The 23831-nt window shown below is 40.3% G+C and overlaps 1 protein-coding gene and 1 long non-coding RNA gene across 2 annotated transcripts in view; one reads left to right on the forward strand and one right to left on the reverse strand.

Moving 5' to 3' along the window:
• LOC127537755 (uncharacterized) overlaps positions 1-23831 on the reverse strand; it is a 329554-nt gene that overhangs the window by 168666 nt on the left and 137057 nt on the right. The gene's annotated exons all lie outside the window — the stretch shown is intronic.
• The window catches only part of enpp1 (ectonucleotide pyrophosphatase/phosphodiesterase 1), a 33430-nt gene continuing 23757 nt past the window's right edge, over positions 14159-23831 (forward strand). The window contains exons 1-3 of the mRNA XM_022205142.2: positions 14159-14468; positions 19858-19930; positions 22159-22219. Coding sequence (XP_022060834.2) covers positions 14334-14468; positions 19858-19930; positions 22159-22219 — 269 coding nt within the window. The 5' untranslated portion in view covers positions 14159-14333. The remainder of the gene's footprint in view (positions 14469-19857; positions 19931-22158; positions 22220-23831) is intronic.

A 23831-nucleotide genomic window follows, 5' to 3' on the forward strand; every position in this document is an offset into this window, starting at 1 on the left:
CTCTTTCAGTTCAGTCTCTAGTTTTTCAGCTGCATCCATCATATCATATAAATCAGTCTCAAGGCACTCATGCCTTAGTTTTGTATGAACCTCTCTGACTAGGGTTTTCCATTTTTTTACAGGCTAATTGGAACTTCTTTTCTCTCTTAGCTGATGCTTGCTCTTTAAGCTCCAGCATTTTTGGAGTGAAATGTCACTCATGAGAAGATTTTTTTTTTTAATTTATCTGCATTTGCTTTTGCTAAACTAACCTCTGTTAGTATTGTTTTAGTTTTCTCAGTTTGAGAATGGTCATCTTTAGCACCCTCTGTCTGTTCTGTCTCTGCAACATTGTTCTTAGTGTCTAAGAACCTTTGCCTTTCTGACTGGTTTCTGCTCAGTTAACTCAGCACACTGACACAAACTCACTCTGAACTGACATTTTTTGTGTGTAAAGTCTAAGCAAGTTGCCTTTTAAAGTAGGAAGTGAGGAAACCTATTAGCACATTAACTTCAGCTGAGTTAGAACAATTTTGGTGTGTTGAATCCAAAAATCACATTGGTTTTGCGCAATCAGGTCAACTTTCTGAACTATGCTACACATTGGCTTTTTAACATTTTTGCTTACATTTTGCCATGGTCCCTCCCTTCTCTGTGCTGCGCTCCCGGTCTGCTGACAGCCCAAGCCAACTGGGCACAGCTGCTAAAGGAGAGCAGCTGACCCCCACCCCCACCCCCACCCCACCCCACCCCACCCCACCCCAAGTTTGGATTTATTAAATTGTGAGTTCAGCCATTTAGTTTCAGTTTTGGTCTTAGCCCATGTAGTGGCCTGTTTCAGTTTTTACTCTCTTATTCTAGTGCTGTTTGGTTCTTAGTTAAATTTGTTGTTTTCTGTATGGAGTTTGGTCACCTTGGTTTGTTCAGTGGTTTCAGCAGAAATAAATCATTTCAATCCTAGTCTGTCTGCCTGATTGTGGTGCCTACACTCTGGGTTCAAACCCCCCTGCCTTGTGACACAATTATGGGCATTTTCACGTCATATGATGCAAAATTCTTTCATATTTCTTGCAATAAATGAATTCTGAAGATCTTACTTTTGCCAGTTTATGATTTTTTTTATTTTTTATATTACAGGTGAATGAAATGAAGTATTCTGCTACATCTGTGGTGAATACACCATTGTACCCAACAGGAATCAAGTCACAAGTTTCATAAAGTATGCTTACCAATCTTATTTTGGTATTAAACTAGGTGACCAGGATAAAGTTTGGGCGCCACACATGGTATACAAGTCATGTACCGAGCATCTGCGTCAGTGGACCAAAGGCAAGAAGAGTTCTCTGAAGTTTGGAATTCCCATGATTTGGAGAGAGCAGACAAACCATGTCACTGACTGCCATTTCTGTGCTATTGATGTGACTAGAATCAACAAAGAACCGAAGCAGCCTCAAGTATCCTGATCTTAAATCAGCATGTCATCCTGTAGCTCACTCTGATGAAATTCCAGTACCTGCCTATGGAGAACTTGCTGACATCAGCGATGAAGATTCCTCCAGTGCTCCAGAAGACAAAGAAGACGCGGTTCTTAACGATGATGCTCCACATCCTTTTTCCCAAAAGGAGTTGAATGATCTAGTTCGTGATCTCAGCTTGTGAAAGTCCTCTGCCGAGCTATTGGCGTCTAGATTGAAGGAAAAGAACCTCCTTGCTGACAGTGCTCGCATCACTTTTTACCTAAACAGCCATCGAGTATTCCTCCATTTATTCTTTGAAGAGAAGGACTTGGCGCACTGTACAGATATTGCTCAGCCTTCTGCACAAGCTTGGAGTGGCACAGTATGAACCCAGAGATTGGAGAGTTTTCATTGATAGCAGCAATGAAAAGTCTCCAATCTCTGGGTTGGAGACTTCTCATTGATAGCAGCAAGCAATCGCTGAAATGTGTTCTGCTTCACAACGGCAACCAGTTTGCCTCTGTACCGCTTGCTCACTCAACTACACTGAAGGAGAAGTATGAAGCGGTGAAGTATGTGCTTGAGAAAATTAGTTATGATCAGCATGAGTATTATTGTGTTATTTGTGTTGACCTAAAGATGGTAATTTTTTTTGTTGGGGCAACAGTCCGGCTTCACCAAGTACCCATGCTTTCTGTGTATGTGGGATAGTAAGGACACTGCTCAGCATTACACAAAGAAGGACTGGCCGGTGCCAAACTAGGCTGGGGGAACCCAAGCAGCAGGCAAACAGGCAGATGGGTAAATGAAAAAAAAAGGATTTAATGTATATATTAAATTAACAAAAGCACTCAATGAGGGAGGCACAGGGGAATTAACAGAATGGGAAAACTAAACTAAGAGTGGACCAGATGGCCAAGATAAAAACTATACATAAAACAGAACTGAACTAAGCCAAGGATAGACCAGATGGCCGAGGTAAAACTACACATTAAACAGAACTAACAGGGAAGGTGGCTTACTGAGTGTCCAGTGTTTGGAAGGCGGAAGAGGGGCAGAGCTGACAGAGCCAGTGGAGGGAGTGTGGCGATGGCTGGGAAGCAGGCAAGATCATCCAGGGGGCAACGGGGTCCGAGGAGCGGGGACGTAGCTAAGGTGAACCAGAAGGGAGACGGAGTCCGGGGAAACAGGCAAGGTAATCCAGTGGGGAGACAGAGTCCGGGGAGCGACGTGCAGGAGACGGTGACCGGTGTGCAGCATGTAGCAGAGTGCATCGTGTAGCAGGGAGGATGAGACAATGAACCAGCAGTGAGCCGTGAAGAGAGTCAGGCTTATATGCTGCACTGATTGAAACTCACGCCGGCTGTGCTGGAAGCACAGCTGCTTGTTATTAACGTGATGAGCCAGAGCACCGGAGCAGGAGGAGGCGTGACAGTCGCTGCGGCAGGAACTGGTGCCTTTCAGAGCAAAAAACGTCATCAACATTCCTCTGGTAGACAGAGACAAGATTCTCTTCCCACCACTGCACATAAAGCTTGGCTTGATCAAACAGTTCACCAAAGCTCTAGATAAGGTTAGTGGCTGCTCCACCTACTTGTGCCATGCTTTTCCAGGATTAACCATAGAGAAGTTGAAAGCTGGCATCTTTCATGGTCCTCAAATTTGTCAGCTCATCAGAGATCCTCAGTTTGAAAACTTGATGAATGAAGTGGAACTGGAAGCATGGAAGGCTTTTGTTCTGGTCGTGAAGAACTTTCTTGGCAACAACAAGGCCAGGAACTATGCAAACCTTGTCACCAATATGCTGACTGCTTCTGGGATCAATGAGTGATGAGCAGGGAGTGAGATTCCATGAGGACATAAGTGATAGAGGCCAGGTATCAGGGATGCTGGGAAGCAGTCATGATGGCTGATTACTGCTGGACTCTGAAGAGAGACATCCCTGCTGCTGAGCATTCGAGGGGTTCGAAGAAATGAAGGATCATGCCCTGAATTTTGCACAGTGACGACTTCATGTTCAATTTACATGTACTTACCTTTATCAATGTCTATTATTCAATTTACAGAAATTAAAGTTTGTAACACTTAATAAATACATCCTGTTAGAAAATGTTTTTTTTTTTCTCTTAAAACCTATTTTGGGTGAGAACTATATAAAAAATCAAGTGATAATCACAAAAATGTAATCAATATTGTGAGAAGATCAAATTTTTCAAAATCAAATTAGCAAAAAAACCCGACCTGATTGAGGAAAAATATGTCATTTTTGGATTTAGCAGTGCAAAATGGTCCTAATTCAGTTGAAAAAACCTAGACAACTTGCAATTTTTTTGTAACCCAGTGATTCATCCCTTTTAAATCAGCCCTTTTGACTTTTATTTTGAAATATTCAGTTTCTTTTTACCTTGTGGGACCTTCCATCAGATATTAGAGATAAAATTTTAATCGGCACAGTCCGACCTGAAGACATACACTTTAACCTGTAGTCCACCACAGGAGATGCAGCATACCATGGAATGATGCAGAGCTGTAGTTGAAACCTGAAGTCTTGTGCCGAGGATGGAGACAAATCTGTATGCTGCCACCAACAGTTCAACACGGGATGAAGCAGAGCTGCACATTCAAACAACAATCCACTGCTGTTGAAGATGCAGAACTGCATGCTGTAACCTGGATTTTTTGACATTAACTGTATAATATAGTTGAATCCTCCATGGCACCTACAAATTTCTTGAAGAGAAGTTTTTGAAGTTCAGTGTTGTGGCTCCATCTGTCGCCATATTGGCCTTGTCTGACTCTTCCTGATTCCCAGCTAATGCAACAATGAAAAACAGGTGGTGCATGAGTGAAGCTGCAGTGGGCCATGCAAACGTATCTAGGCCATGGACTGTCCTGTGAGACTACCCAGCTCTCACTCAAACAGTCATGCCCCTATTTTTTTTTTTTTTTTACAACTTTAAGCCCAAATAAAATTTAAACAGGTGAGCTACAAAAAAATTCACCCATGTGATGGACCCATCAACAACTTGGACCATGCGGTGATAGTATTGTTTCTTGTCATTCCAAACAAAAAAATCACCCATACAGTTTGGTTAAAAAATATTTATTTAGCTTCTTTGATTTACAATGTGCTGGTGTTGCCAATTTGAGTGTACACATTTTGGTTGCATATAGTCATAACTTATGACTCATAAGTTTATCAAATTAGATGTTTAATTCATTGTACCTTTGTTTCTGTTGCTTCACATGCTGCTGAGGTCCCGGCAAAAGGTGAGGCAGAGTTTAAGGCAGTCTTTTATGCTGGAAGACATGAACTGGGAGATGCCAACTCCCAGTGCTGCGAAGGGCAGAGCTGAAGTGCAGAAGCCTCAAGAAAAGCAGCATATGTGTATTTGTTTGAGTTTTGGGGTGGTATTGTTGGTTAATATGTATACGTTATATTTGTATTATGTCTTTAAGTGGTAGGTGGGTTTATTTTGGGAGTTTTATGGTGTGAAGAATAGGTTTTTTCCACCTGTTGTGTGTTGGTAAGCTGGCTTATGTGTACCCTCCTTTTGTGTCATTCACAAGGTCATAGTTCACACTTGTGTTGATCTTCTTGTTTGGTTGACCTCAATTTATTTAAAGGGCTCAGAATTAGAATTTCCGTTGATACTTTTTCTTTGATGTATTTTAATCCTTTTTGTAATCTTGAGTACTGTGTGGACTGTTACTTTTAGCATAACAAAGCCATAAAAAATTTGAAGGTTCCTCTTGTGTCCCTCCCTAGCTGCTTGGTCCCTGACAATTGGTGGCAGTGGTGAGATCATTCAGTATAGGACACAGGAAGTACAGAAAATGCTGTGAGGAGGAAAAGGAGGAGGAAGTAGACCTGAAATGGAGATGCATGCAGATGGTGAGGCAGAGGAAGGTGAGGTTACGGGTGGAGTCACTGGCATGGGGGGGTGAAGATAAAGGAGAACCTACCATTGCAGGCCTTACCAACATTCTTTGTGCCCACATGGGGCAGCATCAAGCATCTGAAGCTCAGTGGGAACAGGAAATGATATGCCAAGAGAAGAGGTTCAAGACACTTCAACGCCAATTTAGCCTTCTACAAATGGAGGTGCAAGTACAAACAACACCAGAGCCGTCTCTCCCGGTCCAGAGTCCTCATGGTGATGTACACTCAACAAAAATATAAACGGAACACTTTTGTTTTTGATCCCATTTTTTATGAGATGAACTCAAAGATCTAAAACTTTTTCCACATACACAATATCACCATTTCTCTCGAATATTGTTCACAAAATATGTCTAAATCTGTGATAGTGAGCACATGTCCGGTGATTATGCTGGCCACGCAAGAACTGGGATGTTTTCAGCTTTCAAGAATTGTGTACAGATCCTTGCAACATGGGGCCGTGCATTATCCTGCTGCAACATAAGGTGATGTTCTTGGATGTATGGCACAACAATGGGCCTCAAGATCTTGTCACAGTATCTCTGTGCATTCAAAATGCCATCAATAAAATGCACCTGTGTTCTTCGTCCATAACAGTGCCTGCCCATACCATAACCCCACCGCCACCATGGGCCACTCAATCCACAACATTGACATCAGAAAACTGCTCACCCACACGACACCACACACACTGTCTGCCATCTGCCCTGAACAGTGTAAACCGGGATTTATCCGTGAAGAGAACACCTCTCCAAGGTGCCAGACACCATCCAATGTGAGCATTTGCCCACTCAAGTCGGTTACAACCACAAACTGGAGTCAGGTCGAGACCCCGATGAGGACGACGAGCATGCAGATGAGCTTCCCTGAGACGGTTTCTGACAGTTTGTGCAGAAATTCTTTGGTTATGCAAATCGTTTGTTTCAGCAGCTGTCCGAGTGGCTGGTCCCAGACCATCTTGGAGGTGAACATGCTGGATGTGGAGGTCCTGGGCTAGTGTGGTTACACGTGGTCTGCGGTTGTGAGGCTGGTTGGATGTACTGCCAAGTTCTCTGAAACACCTTTGGAGACGGCTTATGGTAGAGAAATGAACATTCAATACACGAGCAACAGCTCTGGTTGACATTCCTGCTGTCAGCATGCCAATTGCACGCTCCCTCAAATCTTGCCACATCTGGGGCATTGTGCTGTGTGATAAAACTGCACATTTCAGAGTGGCCTTTTATTGTGGGCAGTCTAAGGCACACCTGTGCACTAATCATGGTGTCTAATCAGCATCTTGATATGACACACCTGTGAGGTGGGATGGATTATCTCAGCAAAGGAGAAATGCTCACTATCACAGATTTAGACAGATTTGTGAACAGTAATTGAGAGAAATTGTGATATTGTGTATGTGGAAAAGTTTTAGATATTTGAGTTCATGTCATAAAAATTGGGATCAAAGATCACAAAGATTTCACCATGGTGGAATGAAACCAATGGTTCTTGAGCTGTTCTATACAGGTGGAGTTGTTGCTCTTCCTGCCCCCTACAGGAAGAAACCTGCACTGTATCTGTGATTGATAGTGCTGAGGAATACAGCTGACGACAGTGCTGCTGACACCAGGAGACTGGGATTTTGCTTTTAGCTTTCTCTCTGAGTGTTCATTTAACATGGGGATATTGGCAAATTTATAGAAAGTAATTTTTAAGTCATATGTGGTAAGTTTATTAGACAGTGTAAACTACGGTACTTCCACCAGCATTCTTTCATCATGTTTTTGGACAAACTGATGTGCTGCAGGTGTGAATAAATTATTCTCAGATTTCTTTGCAATAAAAAGTTCAATAACTGTATAAAATATATTTAAAATACCTGTGGGTCAGATTTGTACTGATCTTTACAAATATGAGAAATGGAAATAAAAGCCTCAAATCCAGTTTTAATGTTGCATACTGTCAGTGTTGGCATTAAGAACTGAATCCAAATCTGTGTTTTAAATCAACATACACAAAAAGTCAATTTATTAGCAGCGCTATTTTATGTCCCACTGGTGAATGAGTGAATATCAGCAGCTTTGAAATGTGCTCATTATTTCAGGGTAGTAAGAATAGTAAACAACAGACCAAAGGGATACAGCTCCTCTGTAAATGCTGGTTGACAAGTAGTCAGTGACTGCTGTCTCTTTTAAGATGGAGCTGTCAATATATTGTACTGAGGATAGAATCACGTCGAATGAATAATTAATAGCAGATTTAAAGTAACTACAGTAAATCTCATGGGGAAATGTGCTCATAACTGTCAGCTAATTATTTTTTTTAAGTAGACCTACTGCTGCTCCTCCCTGATGTATTATTTATAAATCAAGCTTAGGTCTGGGTTCAAGCCTCTCCACTTCACTTCAAGCATTGCCAGTGGCTTTGATTTTTTTCAGCAGGCTTAGGCTCCACTGTAAAACTAATAAAAACTGCATCACTTGATGCTGCAAGTTGCTGCAGATGAATGAAAGATATGCTTACGTGTGTTAGAGGTGATCTAATCATATACATAAACACAATATTACACATGCAGTAGTGTTTTGAGAGCAAAATAATGGCAAAAAAATTGCATCCATCGTGGAATGTGACATCAAGCAAATACATTTTCTATTAAGTAAACTGTGCTTTTAGGGCATTGTATAACCTCTTAACCTAGTTCAAACCTTTCTCATTTTAGACAATATTAAACCTCACACAATATACATATATAAATGGAGGGGAAAAGACCCTGAGGGGCACTCGGACTTTAGGAGCTTACTTGAAGTGCAGCTTTGATAGTTTGATAAATGCATCTATGGCATATTTTTTATGTGTCTATTAATGTGGGGGAAATAAAAAACAAACAAAAAACAATATGGCTGCTATGACCTTGAAAATATAACAACGTGCTAAGTAATTTACATATTGCAATGGGAACAAAGGCAAAATTTGACTAGCATCTCTCGCAAAGAGAAACACAAGAGTGGCAGCTCATTTATAGTATGACAGTGAACTTAAAACTTTTTTTCATTGGCTTGTCTTAATAACCAATTGACTTTTTCTTGACAATATTAGAAATGCTATGTCTACAATCCATTTGTTGTCAAAAGAGCTTCCTCCATTGGACCTGAGGGCTCTGTTTTTAATCCCACTTATGTAGGTAAAACACACACACCTGTCTCCTTACTGAGTGCAGTGGTCAGCATTGACCTGGAAATGCATATGCAATTTGTTTCCCTGAAATTTACTAAATACATACATAGTTTTGATTAGATAATTAAAGCAGAAATATCTGATAACCTATGAGCTTACAACTGTCTATCAATCCATCTGTTGATCCCATTATCGTGAATGCAATATCTCTTGAATACGTATTAGAAATTACTTCAAGTTTGGCTCAACCTTCTTTTGGACTGCACATTATTTTTGAAAAAATGCAAATGTCTCCAATTATACAAAGATGAGATTATGACTTTGTAGACCCTAAAGGTCAAAGGTCAATACTGGAAAGACATGCACATAAACTGTATCTTGGCTGGTAAGTGCCTGCGCAACCACAAGGCAGTAATGGTAGTTCTATGTATTCCAAGGATTCTCTGAAGCAATAAAATGCTTAAACTGATTTAAATGTTAAACCTAATTTCCCCGTCCATCCATCCATTATCTATACAATGCTTAATCCTCATTAGGGTCGTGGTGGAGCTGGCGCCTGTTAGTTACGGTGAAGGCAAGCACACTTACATTCACACCTATGGACAATTTAGAATCACCAGTTAACCTCAGCATGTTTTTGACTGTGGGAGGAAGCCAGAGTACCTGGAGAAAAACCAATGCATGCACAGGGAGAACACAGAAACTCCACACAGAAAGTTCCCAGGCCAAGGCCAAACCGGGGATCTTCTAGCTACAAGCCGATTGTGCTAACCACTGAACCAGTGAGCAGCCCCAATTTCCCCATAGTGAAATACCTTTATAAATATCACGATTGAAACAAAAATGTACAGTTATTAATAAACACATTTGAACAGTGGTTTTCAACTTAACATGTCAAAAACAGATGCACATTTGATTATTTTGTCAGTCTGAGAATTTGGTCACACTCACGTAAAATGTAAATGGACACTAAATCATGCATGTGTAAATCAGTACTGAAGATCATATTGCAATGTCTAGCTGGGCCAGTGACAGAGCTAGAGAGAAACAATGCTGAGAAACAGGAAGGTCACTGAGCAAATTACTGTTGAGTTACTGTAACCACAAGCAGACATGAAAACACACTCTGACATGCATCCTGAGCCCCACAGCCCGACAGCTGCACTGAAACATTTACACAGTCCATCTCTGTAACAGTTATTCCTCACACCACTGCCCCTGGGATCTGTTGGGAGGTTTTGCAGGAGACACACTGCTGAAGGGGAACTTCCTTACTTTATGAAGTACCAGCTAGAAGTCAAAGCTACACATTACAAGGTTGCTTGAGAGACCCTGAAGAGGCAGATCTGCATTTACTTAAAATAGACATGGGCAGAGCAAATATGCGAATCAAATGTATGACTTCCATACCGGATCGGTCGAGGCCCGGGTTAACAATGACTGCCATCGGTGCTGTCGACCTACAGGGTGCCGGTGAAAAATGGACTACTGTTGGTCGAAGGAGGGGAGGAAGGTGTGTTCGTAGGAAGAGAGAGAAGAGGAACACCAAGAGTCTAGGACTGAGAGTTTTTGAATGTTGGAACTATGACAAGAAAAGGTAGAGAGCTGGTTGACATGATGCAGAAGAGGGAGGTGGACATTCTGTGTGTCCAGGACACCAGGTGGATAGGTAGTAAAGCTAGAAGTTTAGGAGCAGGGTTCAAGTTGTTCTACCATGGTGTAGATAGGAAGAGAAATGGAGTAGGAGTTATCTTGAAGGAGGAGTTTGCTAGGAATGTCCTGGAGGTAAAAAGAGTGTCAGATCGAGTGATGAGCCTGAAGCTAGAAATCGAAGGTGTGATGTTCAATGTTGTTAGTGGGTATGCTCCACAGGTAGGATGTGAGCGGGACGAGAAGGAGAAATTCTGGTTGGACCTTGATGAAGTGATGCAGAGCATCCCTAGAAGTGAGAGAGTTGTCATTGGTGCAGACTTCAATGGACATGTTGGTGCAGGAAACAGAGATGATGAGGAGGTCATGGGCAGGTTTGGTATCCAGGAGAGGAACGCAGAAGGACAGATGGTGGTTGACTTTGCAAAAGGGATGGAAATGGCTGTAGTGAATACTTTCTTCCAGAAGAGGCAGGAACATAGGGTGACCTATAAGAGTGGAGGTAGGAGCACACAGATAGACTACATCTTGTGTAGACAGTGTAATCTGAATTAGATCAGTGACTGCAAAGTAGTGGTAGGTGAGAGTGTAGCCAGACAGCATAGGATGGTGGTGTGTAGGATGACCCTGGTGGCGAAGAAGATGAAGAGGGCAAAGGCAGAGCAGAGGACCAAATGGTGGAAGCTGCAAAAGGAAGAGTGTTGTATGACTTTCAGGAAAGAGTTGAGACAGGCTTTGGATGGTCCGGAGGTGCTTCCAGATGACTGGACAACTACAGCAAATGTGATCAGGGAGACGGGTCGGAGGGTACTTGGTGTGTCACATGGAAGGAAAGGAGATAAGGAGACTTGGTGGTGGAATGAGGAGGTGCAGGAATGGATCCAGAGAAAGAGGTTAGCTAAGAAGAAGTGGGACACTGAGAGAACTGAAGAGAGTAGACAGGAGTACAGGGAGATGCAGCGTAAGGTAAAAGTAGAGGTGGCAAAGGCCAAACAAGGGGCTGACGATGACTTGTATGCTAGGTTGGACAGTAAGGAGGGAGAGACTGACCTGTATGGGTTGGCAAGGCAGAGAGACAGAGATGGGAAGGACGTACAGCAGGTTAGGGTGATAAAGGATAAGGATGGAAGTCTGTTGACAGGTGCCAATAGTGTGACGGGAAGATGGAAAGAGTACTTTGAAGAGTTGATGAATGAGGAAAATGAGAGAGAACGAAGAATAGAAGAGGTGACTGTTGTGGACCAGGAAGTAGCAAAGATTAGTAAGGATGAAGTGAGGAGGGCATTGAAGAAGATGAAGAGTGGAAAGGCACTTGGTCCTGATGATATACCTGTAGAGGTATGGAAGTGTCTTGGAGAAGTAGCAGTAGAGTTTCTGACTGGGTTGTTCAACAGGATCTTTGATAGTGAGAAGATGCCCGAGGAATGGAGGAGAAGTGTGCTGGTGCCCATCTTTAAGAACAAGGGAGATGTGCAGAGTTGTGGCAACTACAGAGGAATAAAGCTGATGAGCCACACGATGAAGCTATGGGAAAGAGTAGTTGAAGCTAGACTAAGGGCAGAGGTGAACATCTGTGAGCAGCAGAACTGTGGTTTTGTATGAGGAAGTCTGGAGTGGCAGAGAAGTATGTTAGAGTGGTGCAGGACATGTATGAGGACTGTAAGACAGTGGTGAGGTGTGCTGTAGGTGTGACAGAGGAGTTCAAGGTGGAGGTGGGACTACATCAAGGATCAGCTCTGAGCCCCTTCTTGTTTGCTATGGGGATGGACAGGATGACAGACGAGGTTAGACTGGAGTCTCCATGGACTATGATGTTTGCAGATGACATTGTGATATGTAGTGAGAGCAGGGAACAGGTGGAGGAGAAGCTAGAGGCATGGAGGTTTGCCCTGGAAAGGAGAGGAATGAAGGTTAGCCGCAGCAAGATGGAGTATATGTGTGTGAATGAGAGGGACCCAAATGGAAGAGTGAGGTTACAGGGAGAAGAGATCAAGAAGGTGGAGGATTTTAAGTACTTAGGGTCAACAGTACAGAGCAATGGAGAGTGTGGAAAAGAGGTGAAGAAGCTTGTACAGGAAGGCTGGAACGGCTGGAGAAGAGTGTCAGGTGTGATGTGTGATAGAAGATGTTTCAGCTAAAATGAAAGGAAAGGTTTACAAAACTGTGGTGAGACCAGCCATGTTGTTTGGTCTGGAGACAGTGTTCCTGGGGAAAAGACAGGAGGCAGAGCTGGAGGTAGCAGAACTGAAGATGCTGAGGTTCTCTTTGGGAGTGACCAGGATGGATAGGATCAGGAATGAGTACATCAGAGGCACAGCACATGTTAGAGGCTTTGGAGATAAAGTGAGAGAGGCCAGACTGAGATGGTTCGGACATGTCCAGAGGAGAGAGAGTGAATATATTGGTAGAAGGATGCTGAGTTTCCCACTGCCAGGCAGGAGGCCTAGAGGAAGACCAAAGAGGAGGTTTATGGATGTGGTTAGGAAGGACATGAAGGTAGTTGGTGTGAGAGAAGAGGATGCAGCAGACAGGGTTAGATGGAGGCAGTTGATTCGCTGTGGCGACCCCTGAAGGGAAAAGCCGAAAGGAAAAGAAGAAGAAACATGGGCAGAGCTGATCAGAAAGCAAACATAATTTTAACTGACTGAGGTAAAACCCAACGAAGTTGGAGCATGATAATTTTATTTTAAGTAGCGAAAGAATTAACAGACTATAATACGGTCATACAGATATGTTAGCTACTGTTAAATAGCTGCACTTATAAAGCTCATTTTAATCTTAGCTAGGTGCTACAAAGCACTTTACAATGTGTTCTTCATTGACCCATTGACACACACACACTCGCAATGTCCAGATGTGCATGGATGAGTGAGACCTATCTGCACAGAATATACTGTAATTACAGCCAAAGATGTATTTACTACTACTGTATATTGACTTGAAGGGCGTGAATACTTATTTTATGTTTCAGATTTTAAAGAACCTTTTTATGTTTGTTCTTGTCCATAAATTGAATGAATTCAATGAAAGTGAAACACTTCTAAGACTGGATGGACACTTTTTATAGGAACTGCAACTTGGATCACACCCAAAGTCTATATATTTAGAAACGGTATCTAATTTTTTTTTAAAATATAAGACATTTTGTGCCTTTGTCAAAAAATTAGATGTGTATACCTAACTGGTAACTGTGTTTAAATGTTACATGTAAATTCCTATAAAACTGTAATATGTTTTGCTCTTTGCTGGACAAAATAATGAATTTTTAAATGTCATCTAAGAATTTAATATTTAAAAGTTTCATGAATAGGCTTTTAGCTTTCTGGAAGGGAGGAGTCTGTGTTGTATATTGTTAAAAGGCAAACCATGAGAAATTTTAATTCTGATATCTGCCCATCTTCACCTTAATCTTCCCATCTTGTGCCTCTTTTTAGCAAACGAGTGACATTCTCATATGTTCCCAGAAACTTAGCCTCAAGATGATAATGCTGCCTGATGATCATGTCATTGACGCCATCACCATCACCATCACAGTGAAAAGCAAACTCAAGAATCACCCTGAAAAGCCAAGTCAAAATCAACAAAGTAAACTTCAGTGAAGTCAGAATTACAAACATCGATCCCTATTTCAGCATGTGAAATTGTGTTAATTCGGATTGATTTTGGTTATCAGTGCAGCCTATGAAAACAACCATCCAGACATCCAGGGCACCCCCTCAGTCTGACCACATGATGGCGGCAACGCTCATTTTAGAGAACAAATTGCAAGTTTACGTTCCAGTTGTATATGCTTGTTAGTTTGTTCTTGTCTTACATTTGAGAATTTGACAAACATTTTTGTGGCATGTTTAAAGATAAATATCCGGAATAGGACACAACAACAGTTTCTGTTGTTTAAAGGTAGGTTATTTTCCAGTTAGACTGACCAGTGGAAAATAGGTCTAAAATAGCAGAGAGTTGAGGTCTGCTTTGCTCTAATGAGCCTCCCACTCTCAGGTCAAACACATGTGGCTGCTGCTGCTGCTTTGCAAACATAAGACGTCAAAAAGGCGGTACGAAATTGGAGCACGGCAGAGGGTGATATCCTACTCGCAGCATATATTCCTGCCCCTGCTGAAAAACACTGCCAGGAGGCTTTAGCGCTCAGCAGCATGGAAGTAACCAAAGGAGACAACCGATCGGCCGAACAGGCAGCGTCTTTATTTGGGACACAAGAGCTGGAGAGTCAGAGGCGCCGTACTGGCCATGGAAACAGAAGGAAGAGCCGCTTTAAGATCATTATTGGGGTACGTTCAGGAGCACTTAAACTTACACAACTGCCTCTCTGTCCAACCTGGACAGCACCTTTAGTCTTTAAACTAACACTACAGCAACACTTGAAAACCTCTTCCACTCTTCCACATTGTAACTAATTTATGTCAAAGTGCCATTTAACCGAAAGAAATCGGGTTTTACCGCACAATCGAAGATAAATTATTCCCGTACAATTCTGCACTTAATCTCAGCTGAGTTTATAGAGTCAACCAAATGCTATTTGTTTTGTATTGTCAGACTGTACCACGCTATGACCAAATGTCCCGTTAGACTGTCAAAAATAGTGAGATTATAGTGACGGTTGCTGCAATTGCTATTCAGGTGAATTAAATACTGAGTAACAGAAAAATAACCAGCAATTCCGTTAACTGTTAAACACTGTCATATTTTAGTCAATCAGAAAGTGAAAAATGCATTTACTGGTACTGGTTCCAGCTCAGATTCTCAAATAAGTGGATTTGCTGGCTTTCTTGGTCAATATCAGAAACTGAATACCTTTTGGGTGTTGGACTTTAAGTCAACCAAGGCATGACAGTCTGACTAGTGAGTTATATGTGTCAGTCATCAGTAGGAATTTTAAACCTCAGCCTCAAGTCTGCATTTCTCCACTGTTTACTCTCACTATCATTAGCAACAACTGTCACACAGCTGAGATTGTCAGTGCAGCCAGTGTAGACCTGGAAAGTAAATGTTTTTCACTCAAATGCAAAGAGACAGAGGCCACAAGTGTCTCCACAGGTAGGCAAGACCTAGAGTTATGCTAGTTTTGATCTAGAAGTGTAAAGTTTCACCTTGAAGCCTTGTGCAGTTGGGGGGGGGGGGGGGGGGGGGGATTAAGTTATGTATTAAATGGTCAGGGGTCATTTTCCTGTTGAAAAATAAATGATGGTCCAACCAAACGGAAACTGGATGGGATGACATGTAGCTGCAGGATGCTGTGGTAGCCATGCTAGTAAAATGTGCCTTCAATTTCGATTAAATCCTCAGTCCCCACACCATCACACCTCCTCCTCAATGTTTCACGGTGGGAACCATGCATGTACAGACCATCCATTCACCTTTTCCGCATTGCACAAAGACATGGTCGGTGGTGCCAAAGATCTGTAATTTGGACTCATTAGACCAAAGCACATATTTCTACTGGTCTAATGTCATTCCTTGAGTTTCTCGGCCCAAACAAATCTCTTCTGCTTCTTGCTTTTCCTTAGTAGTGGTTCCTTAGCAGCTATTTGACCATAAAAGCCTAATTGGCACAGTCTCCATCGAACAGCTGATGTAGAGATGTGTCAGCTACTACAGCTCTGTGTGAAATTTATCTGGGCACTAATCTGAGGTGATGTTAACTTCCGATTTCTGAGGCTGGTGACTTAGATGAACTTATCCTCAGCAGCAGAAATGACTGTTGGTCTTCCCTTCCTGAGGCGGTCTTTGTGAACCAGAGAGTGCACTTGGGATACATTCAAAGTTTTTGAAAATTTCTGGACTGACTGACCTTCAGTTCTTAACGTAATGATGAACTTAATTTGTTTTTACTTAGCTGATTGGTTTTTGCCATAATATGGATTCTAACAATTGTCAAATAGAGCTATCAACTGTGTACCAACCTGATTGCACAACACAACTGATGGTTCCAACCCCATTTAAGAAGGCAAGAAATCACCCAAACTAACCTTGACAAGGCATACCTGTGAAGTTCAAACCATTTCAGATGACTAACTCATGAAGCTCATTGAAAGAAAGCCAAGATGTGTTCATTCATGTATACATACATATATATATGTATGTATGTATACACACACACACACACACACACACACACACACACACACACACACACATATATATAGAGAGATGGCTGTGATGAACTGAAATAAGTGATGAAGTGTGTTTTAGCTTTAGAATTTTAGACTAGTATTTTTCCACCAGACAGAGTGTTTACTTTGAGAACCCACAAAGACCACATCTTAAAGCTTTCCCAAGAAGCCCATGCAGGTTCTCTGTCTCCTCACCTATAGCTGCAGATAATAATTTACACATACCCAGACACTGTGCACACATAGCAGCATATTTTCATTGTTCATTATTGTCTAGGAATTCCAAGCTGTTTTTGTGAATCACATGAAAACTTGTGGTTGATGAGTCACACTATTCTGCTTTTCAGCCTTAACTGCAAACTACCATGGGTTTGTAGCTTTGGTTTAGTTTTGTTTCAGAACATGTAAAGATTTCACTCACAGCTTAATTCATTGTGAGTCCACCACTGTTTTACAACCAATGTAATTCTGTTGGATTTATGTATGATTGTGCTTTATATCAGCTCTGTGAGGCTGTACTTTGAGACAGTTGTGCTTTGGACTAAATGCTAATGTCAGCATGCTAGCATGTTCATAATGCCAATGCTAACATATGGTGTTTAAAATGTAATGTGTATACATTACATTATAATACCAATATGCTAAACTAAGAAGCTATATGTGGTATCGCATATAGCATCTTAGTTTAGCATATTGGTATTATATTTGGCAACAGGCATGACAAAGTGCAGGTGAGGCTAATGTGATTGAATTATGGACTACAAATGTCAATTTCAAGTTAGCAGCAGAGGAAAAGAGAGGAGATTACCAAAATCTTGAGAATTCTAAAAATAAAACATGCAATGTTTGAGCCATTTAAAATTGTTTTAAATGAAAACTCTGACCTTCTGTTAGCTTTGAGAAAAAAATGGGGAAAGGGAAAGTCAGTGGGACTCCTCTGGGCATTGTGGATATACTCGTATGTATCAAATTTCATGTTAATCCATTCATTACTGGTTGAAACATAATTACCGAAGTCATTACAACTCTGGAGAACATGAGAAAAAAATCTGTACAGAATTCATGGCTAAAATTTATCGAGATGTTTCTGTGGTAAAAGAACTGAAGTGGTGAACCAGACAACCAACATTAGCTTCTCTTGAGCCAATGGTTTAAGTGTAAAAATGCAGTACAGTGCAGCGTGCGCTGAATTGCCTCTACTGGTTGAAGTGATTTATGTGTCCTCTCAAGGATCCAGAGGCCTATTACAGTTTATTTATATTATGGTTGAAAAGGCATGTATCTGACATCAAACAGTCGAGTGCCAGCAGAATAATCATGAAACTGAAATTTTCACCGCAATAACATTCAAATATGCAGGCATTCTATGTATTATTTTTAATTTTTAATTACCTTAAAGAATTTTTAAGATAGTAACAGTCATTGGGGTGACTCAAAATGCTGGGCTCCATCTGTAATTCGTCTCTGTGGCCCATTCCTCGCTTCATCTTTATCTCTAATACATTTACATAGTAGAAACCAGTTTTACAATTAATTAAACCAATAACTTCTCACATTAACATGGTGTGGTTGTCAAAGTCACTACAGACACCCTAAGGCAGTCTATCACAGAGCCACAGACAACAAAGCGCATGCATATTCACATTTATAGATTAGAACAGAATAGAATAGAATATTCTTTATTTTCATGATACAATATAATGTATAATGAGATTGCAGAGCTTATCCTTTTCAGTGCCAGGAAATCTTAGAGATTAACAGTTTAGAATCACCAATTAATCTTCACCCAGTGGGAATCCATGCAGGCACAGGGAGAACACTCCACACACAGAAAGATCCTTTTAACTGTGAGGCAGCATTGCTAACCACGACACTGCCATGCTGCCCTTCCCAAGCCAAAATTTGAGGCTAAAAAATATCGTAATGTCTTTTTAAGAAAATTGTCTTGTTTGGATGGACAAAAAACCCCCCAAAAACTACAACCTCTGGAAAAAATGATGGCATCACCCCTCTTGAATGATGTTCATTCTGTTGTTTAATTTTGTAGAAAAAAAAGCAAATCAACAATATATCTAATGATAAACAGTGTTCTTCATCAGTCCAGCTCCAACAGTCTCTCATTGCTGTTACCAGATCAGCTTTGCAGATTGGAATCTTGCCATGGACCATTTTCTTCAATTTCCATCACAAATTTTCAATTGGATTGAGATCCGGATTATATGCAGGCCACGCCATTGACGTTATATATCTTTCTTAAAGGAAAATCTTCATGTCTTTTGCCCCATGGCAAGATTCATTATCATCTTGAAAAATGATCATCATCACCAAACATCCTTTCAATATATGGAGTAAGAATAGTGTCCAAAATTTCAGTGTGAACTTGTGCATTTATTGAAGATGTAATGACAGCCATCTCCCCAGTGCCTTTACCAGACATGCAGCCACATACCATCAATGACTGTGGAAATTTGCACGTTTTCTTCAGCCAGTTGTCTTCATGAATTTCATTGGAGCGGTACCAAACAGAAGTTCCAGGATCATCTCCTTCCCCAATGAAGATTTGTGATTAATTCCTGAATATTACTTTCATCCAGTCATCCACAGCCCACGATTCCTTTCCTTTAGCCCACTGTAACCTTGTTTTTTGCTCCTCAGGTGTTAGTGCTGGCTTTTGTTTGGTTTTTCTGCATGTAAATCCCTTTTCCTTTAGGTGACTTCTTACAGTTCAGTCATCGACATTGAGTCCAGGTTCCACCCTTTTGTTCCTCATTTGCATTGTTGTGCATTTTCGATTTTTTAAGACGTATTGCTTTAGGTTTGCATCTTGATGCTTTGATTTCTTCCTTGGTCTACCAGTATGCTTCCTCTTTACAACCTTTCCATTTTGTTTGAACTTAGTCCAGATTTTAGACACAGGTGACTGGGAACAACCAACATCTTTTAGAACATTCTGTAATGATTTACCTTCTTGAAGAAATTTTGTAATCCTCACCTTTGTTTCAACTGATATCTGTGGTATTGGAGTATTGGATTGATTTTAATCCACTTGGTGCAACAGCTCTTGAAGGTGTGAGCTCTCTTTTTTAAACTGATTTTTTAAACTAATTAGCAGATTTAATCTGATTCAGGTGTGTGTTTTACAAATTACCGATTGATTCTGTAATATTTTCCACAGAATTGAGTGATTCCGTATTTCTTTTCCTCTGCTAGATCTAGAAAATAAATTGACTGACTACAATTTTCTTTCTTTCTTTTTTTTTTAGTGTTTCTTAAAGCCAGAAGGTTGGCATTTTGAATAAGAATAGTTTTGTGGCATGTCTGTGATTTTTTTTGTTTTTCTTAAATCTTCTTAAATTGTTGGCCCTCCATCCAGTGCAGATGAGTCAATCCTGTTCCCCCACCTCTTGATTTTGTTGTGCATGGGGTTTCTTTTACACTCTACTCACTAGAGGCTAGAGTTTGAAATAAACATCATTAGTCATGTTTGACAGTGACATGTGATTAATGTTTTTAACATGCATCCAAACATTTGTTCTATGAATTTTAGGTTCTGCTGCTGGGCTTATTGGTGGTCATCCTGGCTGTGGTGCTCTCTTTGAGAAAAAGCAATAATCGGAAAGGTAATCTTCCCTCTTAATGAACCTACATTCAACTAGCCAACATTTCACTATGAATGTTAAAGCACTATTTTTTTTGCCTTTCCACACCTTGTATGTGCACATTACCAAGTGCTAGTTGAAGAAGGAGGAGGGGTTCTTCAAAGCATAACACAATTTTATCAATGAGGAAACCAATAAACTTAGACAGTAGACATAGTGCATTATGGTTCCTTGGTGGCCTATAGGGAATTTAGGGTGCTGTCCATGTCCTTCAGCTTGAGGCTGTTAATGTAGATCATCCGTTCCTTCACTGTCATCTCTCTGTTACTAAAAGTTACTACAAGTTACTAATCAAAAGTACTTATGGAGAATCTTGAAGACAAAGTAATGTTTACATCACTGTTTTGTACCAAACTATCCTTGCAGTCTCTTTAAAGAATAACTCTAGTATTAGTTTATGGATAGGGCAGTTAATTTCAGTTTAGTGTCCAGACAAAATTATCCTATCAGTTTTTTTCATGAATAATCACATAAAAATGGATACATATAGGAGCTTAAAGTAGTAAATCTGTTAAATGCTGCTGTTGGAAGTATAAAAATAGGGAAAGAAACCGTAGTGCTTCACATGAAGCTAGATTTAACTGACAATTGTTTTCCAGAAAGTGTCACAATATTACCATTCCATATGCAGATGTCAACATGTTTGCTTTCACTTTTACTCACATTTGAATATAATTAGTAGCACATTGCTATCTTTACATTGATTCAGTGAAGACTTGTTTAGTAAGGTAGGCAAAATAACAATCACAGCTGCATACTGCTATTGTGAGAATACAAACCTGCTGTTTAGGTTACCGAAAGTGTAGAGCCTCCTGACATTCCACTGTAGATCCTTCAGAGAATTGAAGCTGTGAGTATTTGGAGAAGCAGTGAAGGAGAGCCTAGTTTCCAACCAGCCAGTGAAAAAGAAAAATAGATGAATGTTAACCCCTGAGACTGCCTCTGATTTGTTCACAGAATGTTTCTGTCAGTTTGGTGCGAATTGGCATTTGGCCAACTGTTGCAATGCATGTCGTAAACACACTTTATAGTGGGAAGGGAAATATTTTCTGCAGCTGTAGATTCCCTCTGGTTAGACGTGGGCAGCAGTGTCAGTATGTTCTTTGTTTCAAACTGCCATGCTGAAACACCCCTCTTCCAATTTGAGGGCAGTGGTTGTGACTTGCAGCTGCCCTTAGCTTGGGTGGGGTGCTTTCTGTGCGGTGGCATTTCCTTTTTACTTAAATTTCCTACACAACTAAGATGAAAGCCATATGGAAAGAATACATTCTGACTTTTCACTGACCCAGACTGCTATTTAGAAATCATTCACATCTGTGCTTTTTCTACATCTTTAATAGTGCTGCTTTCTTGGTGAGGCCTTTGAAAACAGATTAAAAGAATTAAAAATAACTCAGGACTCCATTTCTTCCTAGTGGCTGACAGTGTCTAATGCAAAATGCTGATAGCAGGTTTTCTGGTGGATTACAGACCACAGAACATTCACATGTTCTGTCCAAACCACACTGCTGGCCCCAAGAGGCAGTGAGGAAGAGCTTTCTCGCCAACATGACTCCTGTGTCACATGTCCAGGCAGCAGCAGATTTGACAGATGCATTGGGGTGGGGGCGTGAGGGAGTTGCTTCCAAAGTGAAATAGGAGGTCCAGAGCTGTCTGGCTGATTTCATTTTGTCATATTCGTTTTAGGTTTTGCATCTCCCTTTGTTAATTCTTACAGCTTTTGGAGATTTATTCTTAGTAAAGTTTTGCTCTTTTCTCTCTCCAAAAAACGCTGGAAAATGTTTGCTTCTCTATTTGTCTTGTGAATGTGAATGACAGCATAGCTCTACTGTTCATTTGCGCACTTTCACATCCTCAAATGACTCAACAATTCCATTTAATAGTACAGTTGCTGGATTCTTTACTTTAGCTGTCAGCATTACCAGTGAAAATGTTATCAAACCAAGTAATCACTGGCTTGCTGCCTTTTGAATGTCAATTAAGAATACTTCTGTTTACATGAAGCAACCGTAAATGTTAAACATTATGCAAATATATAGTATTTATTTTCCCAAATAAATCTGGTTGGTTTGCTTGTAAGTTATTTAGTTATTTATTTTATTGACTGACTGAAAAATATTCTGTATGAACTAGAAACATGGCTTTTTAAAAACAAACAAAAAACTGATCACAGTCTTCTTTTTAAGCAGAAAGGGTGCTCTGGCTACAGACGATCTCTGAGGGAATTGAACAGCCACATTGTCCACCTGGGTAATGAAATTCACTCTCTCCTTTTTTAAAAAAAATTGTTTTACTGCTGTAATGTTAGAATGCATTAAAATGCAATTAAAAATGAAATCTTTGTTGCCCTGGTTTGGGTTCTCTCCTCTAATATCAAGTTTCAGAGCTGAAAATGAGACGATTTTCTGTCTCTGTCTCACAGTTCATTTTAGCCTGTTCATCTTTGTTTTTTTGTTTTTTTTAGAGGTATGTAATAACTTAAACACATGGTTTGTTTTTTCCTGTGGTGTCATCTTTTTTTCCTATGGAGACTAGGCTAATGAGTCTGAGTTCTCTGAGTAAGTAGACATGTGTTTGTGAGTAGGGAGTGTGGGTGGCTTCATAAAAGCATGATCACATGGTAAGGGAGTAACCCCAGACAGACTCATCAGACTATGGAAAGAGAGTCTGTGCATCCAAATGAAGCTATTTTCGCTTTGAAATTATAATTAAATTCATGAAAGTTGCCTTTATTTGTTTTTTTCTCAAATTAACTCGGTCTGTTGGGTTTGTTTATATTGTTTCTGGTGCTGAACCACATCTTTGTTTTCTAAGAGTTGTTTGGTCTTTACACTGGTTTGGACAATGCTGATTGCAAGCATTTTTTATATAATAAATTCTTAACTATGCAGAACTAAAGTGTTACCTAAATCTTGAATACAAAGAAGGAAAATAGAAAAGCAAATGTTTGAAAATGTAAATTGTGCACTTTTTTTTGCGCTTTTGAAGGCTGCATTTTCAAGCTGATTTTGAAATTCCATTATGTATTAATTCATTAATCTGTTGTCAAATTTAGTATTGTGGTTTGTGTCATTTTTTAAAACTGCTTTAATTTTACCTATTCATTATAGTATGATATAGTTACTCATAAATTCTGTTGGTATTTCTTTTAGTCAGTGTATAATATCGTTCCTTGAAATAATTAGTAAATTAGTCCATTTATTTGTGGATTAATTCATTCTTTTATTTGCTGATTTTATAGTCCGTTTTGGCACAGAGTAATAGAATGCTCTATATTCCACCTTGTCCCCATATATCCCCAGCTTGTTGCTTTCCAGTCCCCAACTTCCTGTTGGTTCAGTCTAACAGTCTTAGCACACTGCATGCCTTGCACAAACAATGTTAGTTGGAAAGTTTCTGGTCAACATAGTGACACATTCAGCCTCTGAAGAGTGCTTTCTTTAGAACCTCAGTTTGTGGAAAGGTTGAAACAGCTATTTTTATTTAACACAACATGCCAAGCTGCTTAGTGCATCAGTATTTTCAAATAATACATATTTAGTTTACAGTTACAGAAGTTTCCTCATGTACATCAAAATGCATCTGTAAACTGGTGCTGTTTGATACTTCTGCTCATTACCAACAAAGTATTGATTTTTTATGTGTAGCTGCAATATTTTGATAACTATACAGCTAACCACAGATGATAATTCAATAATCTGTAACTCTTCTGGATATTCTATAATCATATACTCCCAGGGAAGTGGCCATGCATCACTTCAAAGAAGAGAAAAATGGGAAGAGATTTACTCCTCTCATTCTTTGATTTGATTTCTGTCCCTGCTGTGCATGACTGTGATTTGACTCTATTTCCCCTCTTGGT

The sequence above is a fragment of the Acanthochromis polyacanthus genome, chromosome 16 (assembly GCF_021347895.1).
Source record: "Acanthochromis polyacanthus isolate Apoly-LR-REF ecotype Palm Island chromosome 16, KAUST_Apoly_ChrSc, whole genome shotgun sequence".
Classification (NCBI taxonomy): domain Eukaryota; kingdom Metazoa; phylum Chordata; class Actinopteri; family Pomacentridae; genus Acanthochromis; species Acanthochromis polyacanthus.